The sequence below is a fragment of the Lissotriton helveticus genome, chromosome 6 (assembly GCF_964261635.1).
Source record: "Lissotriton helveticus chromosome 6, aLisHel1.1, whole genome shotgun sequence".
In the NCBI taxonomy this organism is placed as follows: Eukaryota; Metazoa; Chordata; class Amphibia; order Caudata; family Salamandridae; genus Lissotriton; species Lissotriton helveticus.
The window spans coordinates 1,411,659,043-1,411,675,254 of NC_136067.1; the positions used below are offsets into that span (position 1 = coordinate 1,411,659,043).

Genomic DNA, 16,212 nt, shown 5'->3' on the forward strand with positions numbered 1-16,212 from the left:
AGGTTTCTTTAAAAGTCCCAACATCATGACATTTGTATTTCTGCTCTAAAAAAAAATAATGTCTGCTAGTACAGAAAAAGAAGTGTTGCATTACGTCTTAGACAAAAAAAATAAGATGCAGCCTTTTACTAAAGTTTTGAAGCCTACATGAATAAGTAAGAACGATTTGACAATTAAGAAGTTTTTTTTTTATCATGGAGATTGTGGCACAAGACTAATTTTAGGTGTCAGGGAAAGGATTTTACCTCTAAAAGTTAAAAAGGCTTCATGTTGCAAGGTTACTGACAAGATGGTAACAGTTAAGTAATGGAAATTTATTTTTGTGTTAATGTGTATCATGTTTTGTCTTCCGCTTAAAAGTTACAATTGATGTCTGTTTATTATCAAAAATGTCTATCTTTTGTGTGCTGTGTATTTTTTTTTCCTTTTCGCTTCTGCTCACAGATCATTGATGGATTGCTCTGGGGGATTTTAAGACTAACAAGACACGTGAGTTTGGTTGGTTGAAATGAGATTGTTTTTTTTTACGCAACTGCTTTGAAAAGAAATGTCCATGCGTTTTTCATATTTGTGTATTTTGTTCTATCATGAATTTTTCTTGCTGGTTCTGTGTGTCCGAAAGTTCTATTTGACAGCAGATACCCACTATTGGTGATCTACTGTCAAACAGGAGGGTATCCTTACACGGTATTATACGTCACCGCTCATTTATATATGCTATCGTTTTACAGCAAGTATATCTGGTGGCTTGACGTCCGTTTTGTGCGTTTTTGCATGTTTTATGTTGTATGTTGCCGCTTAAGAAATTATTACAAATTCATCCGTGTTGTTGTGAGGGACATATATGACGATACGTGTCGCTGTCAACAGTTGGGTAAAATTTTCGCTGATACTAAAATTCACAGATATGATTTTTTTACATATTGTGAACCAGACAGACAACACTTCACCAGTGTATGTCAAATTTGGCTATAAGTATTGAAGAAAAATAAACAGCAAATTGTGTCATTTGTAGTCACGATACTGCCCTTTCCTGTAAGGAACAGGCAGCCCTAAAATGATATATCCTGATTGGACGTAAGGATAAATTATAGATTTGTGACTCTTGTACATGGTGACCTAATTTCTATATCACATTACTCAGTTTTATTCTGCTTCCTAAGTGGCCTTCCTATGGCTCTGGACCGTAAACGAAACCAGGTTTCATTTTTTCCTGAAGAAGGAACTGGAACATTAGCTGAGATTACCGTATATGGTGTAGTGGCCAACGGTAGAGTTAAATTTGTAGACTATTGTGATTTTTTTTTGTGTATCACCCATACTCTTGGTATTGTGTCACATGCCTGACTATCACCCAAGCACATCAGGCCTAGTTATTGGGAATTTTAGCTGTGTCCTATTCTCTTTTCCGTATTCCTTTCACCAGTCAACTTTTATTTATTATTAGTGTATTGTTCAGGTTCGCACTTTCAGATTGCAGTAATGCACCATGGACCCCCATTTTATGTATAATTCCCTGTTGCATAACTAGACTGGTTTCTAAGAATTTTCTTTAGGCCTATTCTGATGTTTTTCCAGTCTAACTGTTAGGACTGTTAGGACTGATTAACTGACTCAATACTATAGTAAGATAAGCTTTCCACCTCAATAGGAGACACATTACGTTTTTTTAATATGACAAATTCAATGCCTATTCTAATTTGGTTTTTAGTTCCTTTTTCTGCTGCTTTAATTTTAATGAACCAGATGTATTTTAAATAATGGAAATACCAGGACTCTCTAGTTCTTGTCTTTTGTACCCACATCTTGATCATTAGCTTTTGCATTGCATAGTCCCACCTGATGGACAATTATTATGATAACATGTATGTGATCCCGCTTTTGAGATGTTCTAGATGAGGAATTTAGGAACACCTATGTGTATCATTGAGATAAAATGTGTTTGCCCCATTAGACATGCCACTATGTGTGAGGACATCCATTCAGATAGAATTCCCATGTCGCTATGATGATGAAAGATATGCTCTCACACGGAAACCCAATTGAAGAGCCTAGAGGCACTGTTTTACCTATTGCCTTTGTTTTTGTATTGCCTTTGAGAATGACAGTGTATTTCAATGCAGAATTGTCCCATGGCGTGTGGCCACTCCTTTGAAGATCGCAGGCCACCTGTTTGCAGTCCCCTTGTTGTACAATGAACTGTTTAAAGCATCGCACTTGCTTCATCAGAAGGCGTTCAACATCAGAAAAGAAGAAGGAGCTGGTTTTGCCACAGTCCCTTGAGATTTCAGTGCAAAAGAGCGCCTGTTATGTGCTGGCTAACCTCTGACAGTGTGCAGTCCCTTGAGCCCCTTGGCCTGAGTTTTGGCCACGCACCCCTTTTTCCCTTGCTTCAACGGAAGTGCAGTACACCGGAGGATCCAAGAGTGGCAAAAGGCACTCCATTCTCGTGCCCATGAAAGAGCAGCCTGAGCGTCCTCTGACACTGAATGATGAGTGTTGGAGTCTGAAAATGGTCCCGGGTCTGCACGAGATGATCTGTACCCATATCTGTAGTGTCTGCCGCAGAGGAGAGATACGGTGCACTGCCTTGAGACATTGAGACTTTTTGAATGAGCTATGAGTGTTTGCCAGGAGGGCACTCCAACAGATACAGAGCATCAGAGCATGGGAGGCCTGAATCCAAAGGCCCATGCAACAACGGGAGCAGACTTGATTGGACAGCCTGTCAGAGAGGATTTTTGAACAGACTCTGGGCATAGTTGGTTTCACAAGAGGTTTCCCTGTGATTGTATAGACTAAGTGTTAGGAGAATGATTTTATTGTTCAACTGGCATTATTTTTAAGTAGTATTCTGTTTAGTAAAAGCAGAATAAAGTCCATTTTCTGTGAAAGAGTATCCCCTTTTCACCTCAGAGCATTAATGAGGGTCACCACTGTTTCACTTGAACATATAATGAATTACAGAAATGCATAGGAAGACCTACAATGTTACTAGATAATTTTAGGATTTACCTTTTGCTTAGGGTTGTGAAAAATTATGATTTCATTTGTAATAGCGGTCACTACTTTGTCTATATGTTCTTAATGACGTGTTTTCTAGTGTTTTATAAACATGGCATTGTCTTTTATGGGTGGGATTGTTTTTGCTGCCCAATTCACATCTGTACCCACCTCCCAACCTATGTCTCTTCCTACTTCTACTTCTTTGCATACTTTCCAGATTTTACCTGAACATGGACTAGTTAGGAGGTCAGAGTTTACTGATAATTCTTGTTGTACAGTTTCTGCATCGACACCAGTTAGTAGTGAACATCACTAATTGTTGGGTGTGTGGTCTTGTACCACATACTACAGATAGAGGCATTCCCTATTTGGTCCTGCCATATATGGCCTTTGTGCTACTGCGTGTGTAAGGAGACCTGTCCCGAGAGAGTCGCGAAGTAATAGGATTATGCTTCAGCAACATCTTGATGATTTGATAAATATAGACCTGGACTCAGACTAGCGTGAGTATAGGTTATTGCCTATGTAAGGACAAAAGGAGCGTCTGTGGTACTGAAAATTCTGTACTCGTGTAATAAACTTTGTCGTAGCATGACGATTTTGGTATCAAAAAAACGAGAATGGCTAGTACACTATGTACAAGCATTTTCGTCATATTCCAGTAACGATTTCACCTCGAAATCGTCATTTTCGTCCTGGTACTCTTGGCTTCCATTTTGTGTACAGCAGCCATTTTGTGAGTTGCCCTCACATAGGCTTATAACTACAGCCAAATTCGCTTCCAAACTAGGACACATACACCTTAATTGACTTCTCTGTGACCTGGGCAAGCTGAAACCATTGCCCCAGGCCGAACCTGCCCGACCAGTTCCTTTCCCAGTGGCCAAGCGAGATAGCATCAAGGCACAGCTTACCATAAACCTTTTCATCGCACACACACCCTGCCTAATCTTGCTCACACCTGTCTCTGCTCCTTTCTTTATGGCCTGTTTACGATGGGGATGTGCCAGGTTTTTATGATGGGTTTCTGCAGCTTGTGTAAGAAGGAATGTTTTTTTTTTGCATGTTTGCAAAAGCTAGAACTGCCCCTTTCTTTTTTTGTACTGAGTCATGTAACGCTAAAAACATATAAAAGGACTCTGTCCTTTTCATTCCGGAGACTACCTCATCCACTTGCTACGGCTTCTGGGTGACGTGGCCTCACTATGTTAAGTTTAATAAAGATGTCTTTTCCATATTTTCAGAGTCTGTGCCAAGTTCTTGTTATATTAGTAAGTATTCCCTGAGAGCGAAAATTACCAAGTTCTTCACATGCATGTCACCAGTTGTGAGTGTGCGACATTAGGCGGACTATTTTGTACATGTTTCGGTGTAGCTGATGTGGCATGTCTTTGGTCGGGAGGGTGCCAGGGAGGGGTGGTCCTGGGGGTGGTGTTGGTGGGTGTTGTGGCCCTCTTGGGTGTCCGTGCTGCATGTTCAGTTGCTCCATGGCATCTGTTTGTCTTCAGATGTGTCTGTGGGCTGTGCTCCCTTTTGTGGTGTAGGCTGTGGTCCGACTTTAAACCAGGTCAGAGCAGGTGTTAATTTCCTGCTGCTAACGTGCCTTATCGCTTTTTTGTGTTCTTATCGCCGATCTGACTTGTCGTTGTGACTGTTGGGGTGTGGTGTTTTCGTAGCTTTTTGCACGGGAACGCCTACTCTGCGTCTCATTAGCGATAGTTGCGGGGTCCTCTGTGGCGATGTATTTTGCAGCTGCTATTGCGGGAAAACTAGTGCTGTGGGCTGTTAGCACTAGATTGTGAATGGTGGGGTAAATTTATCACGACTTTGGCTGTGATAAGGTGCCGGTAATTCGGCAATAGCTCCTTGTGAATATGCCCCTATGTTTTTTGTGCAGTTTACAATCTTAACTGATGCCATGATGGGTGTTTTGAGATGTGTGATAACATGAAAATGAAGCGGCAACTACCCTACACATGTTTTAGCAGCCTTAATGCATGTGGATGTGCTTCTAGAACAGTGTAATGCGAAATGTCAATCTGCAAGTAGCTATGTTAACTAACGCAAGTAAAAGTAATGGACAATGTGGCATATTTATTTGGGAAACATGTTGTATAAAGTCCATACTCTTTACACTGTAAAAGCAAAATATCTGAAAACTTACATTTGTAAATATTTATCTCGTTATCGCTGTGAAAAACGTAAAAACTCTTTTTTAGATTTTTTTTAATAGAAAACATATAGCATGTACATTTACAAGAAGTGCACAAAGCAGTTTAGGGACGACAGCCCTTTGTGTTGTCTGTCGAAGGAGCAGCAAAAGGGCTGTTGTGCCTCGAAAATGTCCGAAATTCATCTCCCAGGTGCCCTGATATTGACCCAGGCCATTTGAGTGTTATTGGCTCTCTAGTGGAAACAGGAGTTAAGTACCCGTAAGGAATTTACAAGTTGTTTACTTAACCACTTTCATAGATCAAACCACAAAAAAATGCAGGCCATTATCACAAAAACATATTGGAGAAGTAATAAAGTACCCTACAGTACAATAAATTGTAACAAGCACCATTAGACTGGAACTGGGCACCATCCTAACTCAGTAAGTGGCTTAGATCAGCAGATGTGGATCTTTAGGAGGCTTTCCACAATGCTCTTACTTAGAACTTCTGTCACTTGGCCATTGTCTATCAAATTGGAGATCTAAGTAGTGTGTTTCTCTTATAGTCTTTATATCCAAAGTTAGAACTACTTTTCCCAGAAAGTATTCAGTTTTGAATGTATGATTGGCCTGATCCAGATGAAGTGTCATTGCCAAGACTTAGCTATGTGACTGTTTGTACTTGATTTGGAGCTGATAAACAAAAATGGTAGAGCTGCAAGGTGACTACCAAGTGTTGTATCTGAAAAAAAAGTGCAAGGCCTTAAAGAATATATGCCGAGGTTGCGAGACGCCAGGGCCTCGATATACAAACACTTTCCATCGGGGTTCATCATTTTTCTAATGAATGTCCAATGTAACGTGTTCAGGTGCGATTTACTATCCCACGCAATTCTAACCCAAAGTAACGCAAAGTTGACTAATGCTTTGCCTTGCATTACTTTGTATCATTGGTGCATTCCATAGGTGGCACCATGGAGTCACTCATGGGGTTTGATACAAATCTTTATGAAGAAAGAATTGTAGACAGGAATTTGTGACAGAATCGTACACCTCCTTGTGGTAGGCAACCAACAAGAAGAAACGTTTTTATTTCTCCCATTTTTCCCACTTTGCAAGTGTGCTTCATTGAACAGCACACATACAAAGCGGGAATAGCCATAAGGTATAGATTTTGTACTGGAAGGGAATCCACTAAGATGTGGAGCAGAAAAGTGCCACATCCTAGATATGGCGTTGTCCTGCTCTTTCACTCTCATGCAATGGAGGGTAGCAACTTTACTCGTTGCCCTATGTTACATCACTTTTTGATACAGGCTAGCCCTGATTACACCTCTTGCCTCTTTTTTTCCACCACAATACACTATCTCACTTCCACTGGTTCTTTATCATTCCTGCTTTCTCATTGTGTTCTAGTTTTTTATTATTTCTCTTTCTCTATCACCCTCTTCTGCTTGTCTATCTCTTTCTCAAAGTCTGATTATGAAAAGTCCTGATCCTCAAAAATGAATCCTGTATCTCCCTACCTCCAACCACTGGAACAAATTAAGCACTGCCACACTAGCTGAATCATCTTTAACATTGTTCTCCACTTCATTGTTAGAGACATTGATCGCCTTCCTTGACCTCCCCTGCTCTGTGACATGACCTTAGGGAAGTGATATGTAACCCTGGCCGCTGACAATGCTTCACATGAAACTGGCCTTCAGTCATTAGCACGTTAGAAGAATTGCTTCTCTGCAGTGTAAACAAGGGCTACTCTGCAGTGTAAACAAAGGATACTTTCATGACACATAGGCTACATTTATGACACATTCACACAGCTATGAGGGATGCAGAAGTTCCTTGCAAGTGGAAAATGTTAGAAATATTTGTTTTGTCAACAAAGTTGATTGCGGTGCACTGTAAGTTTTGTGATAGATGCACCACCGCACAGTTTCTCATCAAATAATAATTACAAGAAAAAGAAAATGAAAGAGGCGGAAGAAACATACTCAGTTGCTTACTCTGATAAATCATAGCGCACTTTGGAAAAGCTCTAAAAAAAGTGGCTTTTTATGGATTCTCAACTATAGTGCACCGAAATATTTGTATTCTTATCCGTATCAAGTCTTTTATTTTGCAAAAGCTTGGCAGTTATACCGTGGCTGAATATTATAACTCTTTTAGCACCATTATAGTCTCCCTTGAACACAAAATATGTGAAGAAGTTGTCTGTTGTGTCTTAAGTTCAAAAACTGTGCAAAGCGTGCGCATGCTCCATGGAAGACCAGAGAAGTTCCTTATTTGTAACTGCACCCTTTACAAAAAGACATGGATAGCTACAGTAAACCTCAGCATTGGTCAGTGGCAGTCTTCTTGACATGCTCAACAGTGAGAAGACACTCTATCAGATGTCAATGATGGTCAAGTTATGTTCATTCTTTCCACTTCGCGGCACAGTACACTGATGAGGCACTTTGTTTCACAAATGATCTTAGTGTTCCAAGACCAGATACATAATCTGTGCACACAATTCAAGAAGGCAAGTATGGTGGGCTTAGCTGACCCCACCGCACAGTGTGACACATGGTGGGTTTTGTGCCTAGTTGGTTTTTTAATCATGAGTTCTTCCCACGCAATGCCTTTGTCCTTATGGTTGTTTATTTTTATTTTTGTAAAGAGAAGTTAGGTAGGTCAACTGGAAGAGTTTCCTCGCTCCACAGCAACACAATCCTGCTGCACTGCTGTTTGATGATCAATACAGTGTTATTTCTAAGGCTTTCCCTTGAGTCTCAGGAGCATGAAGGCATATTGGTTTTCTGTCTACTTCTTTTCTATTAACAAAGTGCTGACAGTCCTCCAGTGCGCGTCATTCAGAAGGGCAAGTCCAGGGGTGGTTTTGATTCTGCAGAAGATGTGCACTCCGGTTTCAACGTGGCTACCACTTTCCTGGAATAGGCACACCACATTCATACCAGCCTACACAGTAGTACCGAGTTCCGTAGCCAATTCGGCCAAACGTCACTGGCTCTTGGCGATACTGGCGATGGTAACCTGAGAAGATGAGAGTACAATACATTAGAAAATGTGATAAGGGCACACATTGTATAGACTGGTGAACAAAAGCCTTTTGGAGTAAAAATTATTTAGGTATCTGACTGAAAACAACTAATGCGCTTTAAGCTGAAATACTAAATGCATTTGAGAAACCAAACATCCCACATGTTAATTAATTAAATGATTTAAAAATGGAGTAAATGTTTATTCTCAGTGGCTTAAATACTATGGGGCAGATTTACAAGCCCCTTGCAACACTTTGCACCGGCTTTGCTTCACTTTTGTGATGCAGCAGTGGCGTAAAAATTTAGCCAATTTACCCTGCGTCAGGTATAATGTATATAATGTATGCATGGTGGGCATTCCCACGCAGGAAAGCCTTGTGAAAGTGACGCAGTGAAAGCTACAAGATTTCACTGCACTACTTCTAGGACGCCACTGCATCAAAACCTTACGGCTGCTTAAAGCAGGTGTAAGGAGTGATGCAGTACAATAAGTATAGGCCTCAACATGCATTGCTGGAGTTGGGTCATGCTTGCGACATGACTCCAGCAATGCATGACTTATGGGCCAACAGATGCGTCAGAATCTCTGATGCATCTGTCAATCCTTGCGCCATGGTATGGCGTATTGTAAATACGGTGCATCCCTATTGTAAATACGGCGCATCCATGGTGGCACAAGGGTATCGCAGGCTGGCGCAGGGAAACTGATACATCTCTACAGCTGCGTCAGTTTCTTGTAAATCTGCCCCTATATATTTTATGGGTGCCAAGTAAACCCTATATGTTTGGGGTGTCAAGTAAACAGAATTCAAATCAATAGTGTGATATAAAGATGGGTGTGTAGAAAAAAATAAAATAAAGAGTTGGACCATATAAATACAAAAAAGGAGAGACTAGTGTTATGAGCAGTAACTTGAAAATTAATTGTTTGAAATAGGAAAGACGTAAATGTAAGCAAAATATCATTATCCTCTCCTAATTTTGAGGCATCCCAATTGTGTGACATATCCAGCTAGGCTTAAGGGGACAGAACACATTGCAAACTGTGATAAGCATTAGATATGGTCCCTTAGATGAAAGTTGGGTTCTAGATTACTAACTAGATTAGTAGAGTGATATGTTGCTAGATCTATAGCAGTTTCAATTAAAAGTTCTGGGCTTAACACCTGACAGTTATGGAACAAAGTAACATGTTGTACCCCAGACAAGTGTGTACATTTACCATCCAGGCGAACACATTAACAATGTGACACCACAACTTGTACAACATTCCATGAAATGTTGTACATTACAACACTTCAGCCGTGAAACATCAAAAACACTGTTCCACATTACATGTCTATTCTCTACACCTAAGCATCATTGAAACCACAAAGTGCACGCGACAGTGCAACAGTCAAAACAAAAAAAGAACTTTGATCTAGACTCCAGCACAGGGGAAGTTGGAGCCCCTTGTCGGAAGAACATACAAACCAAAATACAAGATACTAATAAATGCAGAATCTTTATTAATTACTTCATAAGTTTCCACCTATAGGTTATGGACATGCTATAGGTGAAAACATTTTGAATAACTAATCAAGGTTCTACATGAATACATTATACTGTTCTAATTATATAAAGCACCAACAGAAATAATATACTATAGATTACACCTCATGAAAGTAAAATAAAATACAGTATACCACTTTCTTTTGGTTCCTCGTTGCTCCCTTTTATATATCAGCATAACCAAAAGCTTTTTAAATGCCCATAGAAGATCCAATACTTCTATTGAGGCATTCTCTTATATAGACATATTTTTTAGAAGTAACTGGAATACATTACCTCATAAGGCCATAGTCGGTCTTCACTGAAATCTTCTTGTGTGCAGTCTTGAATGTTAAAATGATGTAAATGCCTTTTGGTCCTGCTTGACCTTTCCAATTCCTTTGACACGGTCTACCATCCAGTCAGTTCTGAATCATTAAATGTCTACCATCCAACTCTGATATGTACCCAGGAAACACACAAAGTTCAGAACTCAGTCACCATCCTGCAAACCCTATTTCACTAACCACCACCAGCTCGTTTTCATAGGAAGCACAAGTTCAGCTCTCTTGTCCTCTTTGTTGGGTCCCTCAGGGCTCTGTACTCTCTCGCATCATTTTCAAAATCGACATGGAACCACTTGGGTTTGTTCTTGCTGACAGCAACATCAACATCCACCAATTTGCTGAAGACAGCTGTACCTCAAAATCCTCTAAATCAATCACTTACAAGGATGCAATCTCAAACTCATCCAGGCCTGTATATCAGCTATCCATTTACTACCTGAATGTCAAGCTATCAAAGACCGAATTCCCCCTGTTCACCAACAATACTGAATAGTGTCAGATTCTGGCCATGTCTGAACTGGGGTGGCGGAGTGAGCTAAAGAACGGTGATGGATTAAACCCAGATCAGTTGACTGGGGGTGAGTGATTGTATTGTCAACGCTCCGTCCATCACCACCTTTGGTTTTTCTTTGTTCGCCCAAAGTTGGCAGGGTATGCTCAGACGTGAGTCCCTTGTTCACTTTGCCACTGGAGTCAAGCAAGCCCGGCTGAAGACGGCTGTAATGTCAGAAACCGGTCCTGGGAAGTTTGATTCCGGTCCAGGGAAGACATGGCTTGGCAGTTCGGGCTGGACTGTTCCCATGAGGCACAGGGTCAGACTGATTTGCATATGGCCATGTCTGAACTGGGGTGGCGGAGTGAGCTAAAGAACGGTGATGGATTAAACCCAGATCAGTTGACTGGGGGTGAGTGATTGTATTGTCAACGCTCCGTCCATCACCACCTTTGGTTTTTCTTTGTTCGCCCAAAGTTGGCAGGGTATGCTCAGACGTGAGTCCCTTGCTCACTTTGCCACTGGAGTCAAGCAAGCCCGGCTGAAGACGGCTGTAATGCCAGAAACCGGTCCTGGGAAGTTTGATTCCGGTCCAGGGAAGACATGGCTTGGCAGTTCGGGCTGGACTGTTCCCATGAGGCACAGGGTCAGACTGATTTGCATATGGCCATGTCTGAACCGGGGTGGCGGAGTGAGCTAAAGAACGGTGATGGATTAAACCCAGATCAGTTGACTGGGGGTGAGTGATTGTATTGTCAACGCTCCGTCCATCACCACCTTTGGTTTTTCTTTGTTCGCCCAAAGTTGGCAGGGTATGCTCAGACGTGAGTCCCTTGCTCACTTTGCCACTGGAGTCAAGCAAGCCCGGCTGAAGACGGCTGTAATGCCAGAAACCGGTCCTGGGAAGTTTGATTCCGGTCCAGGGAAGACATGGCTTGGCAGTTCGGGCTGGACTGTTCCCATGAGGCACAGGGTCAGACTGATTTGCATATGGCCATGTCTGAACTGGGGTGGCGGAGTGAGCTAAAGAACGGTGATGGATTAAACCCAGATCAGTTGACTGGGGGTGAGTGATTGTATTGTCAACGCTCCGTCCATCACCACCTTTGGTTTTCCTAGTTTCAGATTCTAGCCTTCCTATCCAACTTAAAGCTAGATTGCTTCACCCCAGGTTAACCAATACTATGTTACTCTTGTTCACCATGGACACTGACCTCTTATTTAAATACCACAACCCCAGGAACACCAACACAGGATCGTACCAACTCTTCCTCCTGAAAAAAGTAAACATTCCCTTCCAAAGTACTGGTTCTCTCTCATCTGGATGGTGGTACTCAATCGGCTCACATACACTGCACCAGCACCCCTGAAAGACACACCACATGCAGTAGCACAGCTGATCCTGATCTGACATATTACACCTACATTGGATGAACTACACTGACTTCGGTCCAGGCCTGTGTTGTGTTCAAAACATGTGGCATCACTAATAAGGCCCTCAGGGACAAGATTGTGTTCTACTTGTCCAACAAACAAACCATCTTAAGAGGACAGCACCAGACTTGGGGGGAGGGGGGAGGCGGAGCTTGTCTGGATCCAAGAGGGCCACAAGTTAGCAGAGCTCCGCAAGCCTTGCAAAAATCCTGCACAGTCTTGCTTCCCAATCGGGAATAAATCACCCTGTGATCGCTAAACGGACTCTCCTGTCTTCCCTGCAGTGCCTGACGAGGTGTTTACTGTCTGCCTTACTTGAGAGAGGCTGTCATTTGAGGTGGCGGCGGGGCTTGTGTGGAACCCTGCATACAGAGGGCAGATCGCCTGCGGGCTCTCCGGTTGGCTGCGCAGCCCAGTCTAGGCTGTACGCGGCTTACCAGGGCCCTAGAGAGCATCAGGAGAGGCAGGCTCTGCTTTGCCGGAGCTGCTGCTGAAGATCGCAGGACCAGACGACTGAGGGAGGGCCATGAGCACTGGACTGGGTGCAGATCCCTCTGCCTGCCAGAAGCGTCTGGGGCCTCTCCTGCACCCACTCAGAAACAGGCACTGCTGAGCCCCTACGGCGATGAGTGACCTGGGGGCAACGGCGAGGGCCGGACGGCCGTCGAGGCAGGGGAGCGCACCGCTACAGATACTGGACGTAAGCGGAGAGGCTGGGACAGAGCAGGCCAGTGCCCCGGACATTAGGGGGCCTACCACGCCTTGTCCACGAGATTCTAGGCCCCTGTATGTTGGTTAATCGGGCCTCGGGAGCATTTAAATCCCTGCTCAACACTAATTCGAGGAGAGACAGCCCATAACTTTGTGCCTTGTGGGCCCCAGAGAAAAACGGAGAGGAGCATAGCAATTGCTCTAGTCATTACCAGGCCATACAACATATAGGGTGGTGAAGATCCCGGAATACAGCCTGCTCTGACTGGAGGTGCAGCTGAAGGGGCACTGAAACCACACGGGGGACCGTTGATAGGCCCTGGGGTTCCCTCACAGTGAATAGCAGCTTAGGAGTCACAACACATAGACCATCACCTAGGCAGCTGATGAGTGGCCACAGCGTAACCCTTTAAGAACAGTCAGCCTGGGTGTGGGATCCCTACCTGGTTCCCCCCCAGCTGCGAGTGGTCCCCCTTTGGACTGAAACTGCAAGCAGCAGAACCACAACGGGGATTAAAATTTAATCCACCTGATCTGCCCCACACCCAATCTCGCCGCCCAACTGCTCCGTACTGAAAGTAGACACCAGCACGAAGGAGTGACAATGGGCACAAATGAAAAATCACAGTCCAAGCTGCAATTTGAACTGAGGAAAACACCCAGACAGCAAGATATTGAAATAAAAACGTCAGAATCCGGATCGGAGTCTGGTGACTCAAAAAGGGGCACTGACTTGAAGCAAATCCTAGCTGCTATACAACACACCTTGAATAAAATAGATGGGAAAATTGATGCACTATCATACCGGATGAACACAATGTCCGAGCGACTTGACAAACATATTGAGCGCCTGGATGCTGTCAAGCAAAGAGTGTCTGAGGCGGAGGATGCACTTAGTGCGGGCCCACAGTCACAAACATAATTGGAGAAGCTTCTACGGAGTGTCCAAGCCAGGCGGAGGGCTTGGAGGCGCGCTCAAGGTGCAATAACATACTCATAGTTGGAATACCAGAGTCCACAAATATCACAAACATGGAACATTATGTGGAGCAATTATTGGCCACTACTATTGGGCAGGAAGAACTTCTCAAACATGTTTGCGGTAGAGTGCGCACATAGATCACTGGCTCCGAGACCAGCACCCATGCGCGTTGCCTCGTCTTATCATTGCAAAGCTTCTTCATTACAGGGACCGTGACATGGCCCTCCGTAAAGCCAGGAAAGTACAGGAACTTTGACATGAAGATATGAATATCTCCATTTACCCTTACTTTACACAGCAAGTGCAGGAGGCCCGGCATCTGTTTGCTCCAGTCAAGAGGAGGCTGCGGGAGTTGCGCTTAGATTAAAATATGATATAACCTGCAAAGCTCTGAGTAATGGTAGAAGGGACACCACTTGTCTTTTTTGACCCTAAGCAGGTACTGGACATTATAAAAAAGCTTGATGGCGGGGCACATAAGAAGGGCTCCTCTAACCCACAATTCAAAAAAGAGAGAGGCGTGTCAGAGCATGAAGATTAGCACAGGGGCTGGTTCTATCAAAGGGCACAGGAAAGAACAGAACTCAAAAGCGACTTGGTGCTGGAAATCGAATCACACGTGGCATGCATAGCTTTCTTGATGAGGGCCACACAATGAGCTCTTGAGAAAGGACATAACTATCTGAACAGGGTGACTATACAGGATGGTAAACTGAACCTCTGCCTAAGAAGTGACTTTAAAATAAAAAAAAGTGCTGTAGCTGAGGTATCAGCAAAAGGGGGACCTCTGTTGGTTCTCCTCTGCTTAAGCTGGTGCCGACCCTATCCTAGTCAAGAAATAGCTTGGCGCAAAATAGGCTAGTGACAGGAGTGCTGTCATCCTAATGAAAGGTGGGAAGCATTTTCTTATATACACTAAAAGGTATGTACGGGCTGAGAAGTTTTTGGATGCCGGCAACATCTGCCCTCGAGTGTGATCCACACTGGGTCAGTAATGTTCTCGTTGCTGAAAGTGTTAATTGATGGTTTACTCTGGGAGGGGTGTGTGGGCAAATAGTCGATTATGCAAAGTTTGGGACTGTATAGCGTGGGAGAAGGGAAGGTGGGTGTTGGGTATTAAAGCTATTCATGTTGTGGCACGACAGGCAATTACTTGGTGGCACATCCAGAAGCGCACATGGACACATAGCAAGGAGCACCTTAGAGATGGCAAAAATAGAGGTGAAACATAAGACGAGTAATAGAGTACGATTCCTGACCTGGAATGTTAGAGTACTAAATGAGCATAGGAAAACTCCAAAAGTTATAGCATACCTTCAACGACATACGGTCGATAATGCTCTGCTCCAAGATACCCATCTGGCCCCTAGTAGTAAAATGCTTTCATATAGATACCTACAAGGTATTGTTCACCCGGCAGGTTTTACATCACATGTTAGGGGAGTTCATATATGGCTTAATCCGAAATCTTGCGTTACACTGCAATATTCACAACTAGCTCCTAATGGTGGGTACATTATTGCTAAATGCCACAAAGTGGGACAGGCAGTCAAATGAGTCAATGTATATGGCCCTAAAAATGTTACCAGACATTGGGCTCACTATTAATGTGAGAAAAAAGTTCTCTTATAATGGGGGGGGGGGGATTTCAATTGCATATTAAACCCAGTCAATGACAGACCAAAAGGTCTCCCTCACCGCCAAGTGGTGGCAGCTGGCGCAATAGCAGAGTTAATTGAACTATTAGGCCTCATAGACTTTGGGAGGCAGCGTTCCCCAGATACTGCAGGATTCGCTCACTACTCAGCTAGTTGCGATACATATACCCCTATAGATTTCTGGCTGATCTCCAGGAGCCTGTTCCCACTGTTTCCCATCTGAGACACACTGCCCAAAATATATTCTGATCACTTGGACAGACACTCCCTCCCTATTGAGATTCCCCCGTAGTCTCTTTGATGGACCTGGTTTTTAAATCAGAAATGGCACAGTTGATTGAGGTGTTTTTTTAAACAAATATAGGCCCAGTAGACAGCTTTGCCATGGTATGGGAAACGTTTAAGGAACACGTCAGGGGTATAACAATTTCCAAAAAGCGGGCGTACGCCGTGCATTACGAGAGGCTAGAGAGGGAGATAGCAAGCCTAGAACAAGCACACCAATGAACTGGGGTTACCAAACTCCTAGAAATTATTAAAAAGGTTCTAGAGGAATACACCAACACTGCGGCTGGGGAGGTGAAACACCTGGGTAAATTCTCACCGGCCATAGTCTACGGAGAGGGAAAACACCCAGGTGCTACCCTAGCATGACTCATATGACCTAAGAGAGAGGCAGTGGTGATTATAGAAGTTACAGATGAGGCAGGACACAAACTTACCTCTCCCAGGGCCGTGGCTGGCAGGTTTCATAGATATTATTCCGAATTATATACCAGTAAGACGATTGCTGACGATGAGGCAATCCAACACTATCTAGAGCACAAACAGATGACATGGCTCACCAATGCC

At 43.4% G+C, this 16,212-nt stretch overlaps 1 protein-coding gene across 1 annotated transcript in view; it reads right to left on the bottom strand.

The window, feature by feature from the left end:
- Positions 1 to 5,080: 5,080 nt before the first annotated feature.
- FNDC1 (fibronectin type III domain containing 1) overlaps positions 5,081 to 16,212 on the bottom strand; it is a 1,317,427-nt gene continuing 1,306,295 nt past the window's right edge. Inside the window, exon 20 of the mRNA XM_078649203.1 lies at positions 5,081 to 8,197. Within this exon, the coding sequence (XP_078505329.1) occupies positions 8,082 to 8,197 (116 nt within the window). The 3' untranslated portion in view covers positions 5,081 to 8,081. The remainder of the gene's footprint in view (positions 8,198 to 16,212) is intronic.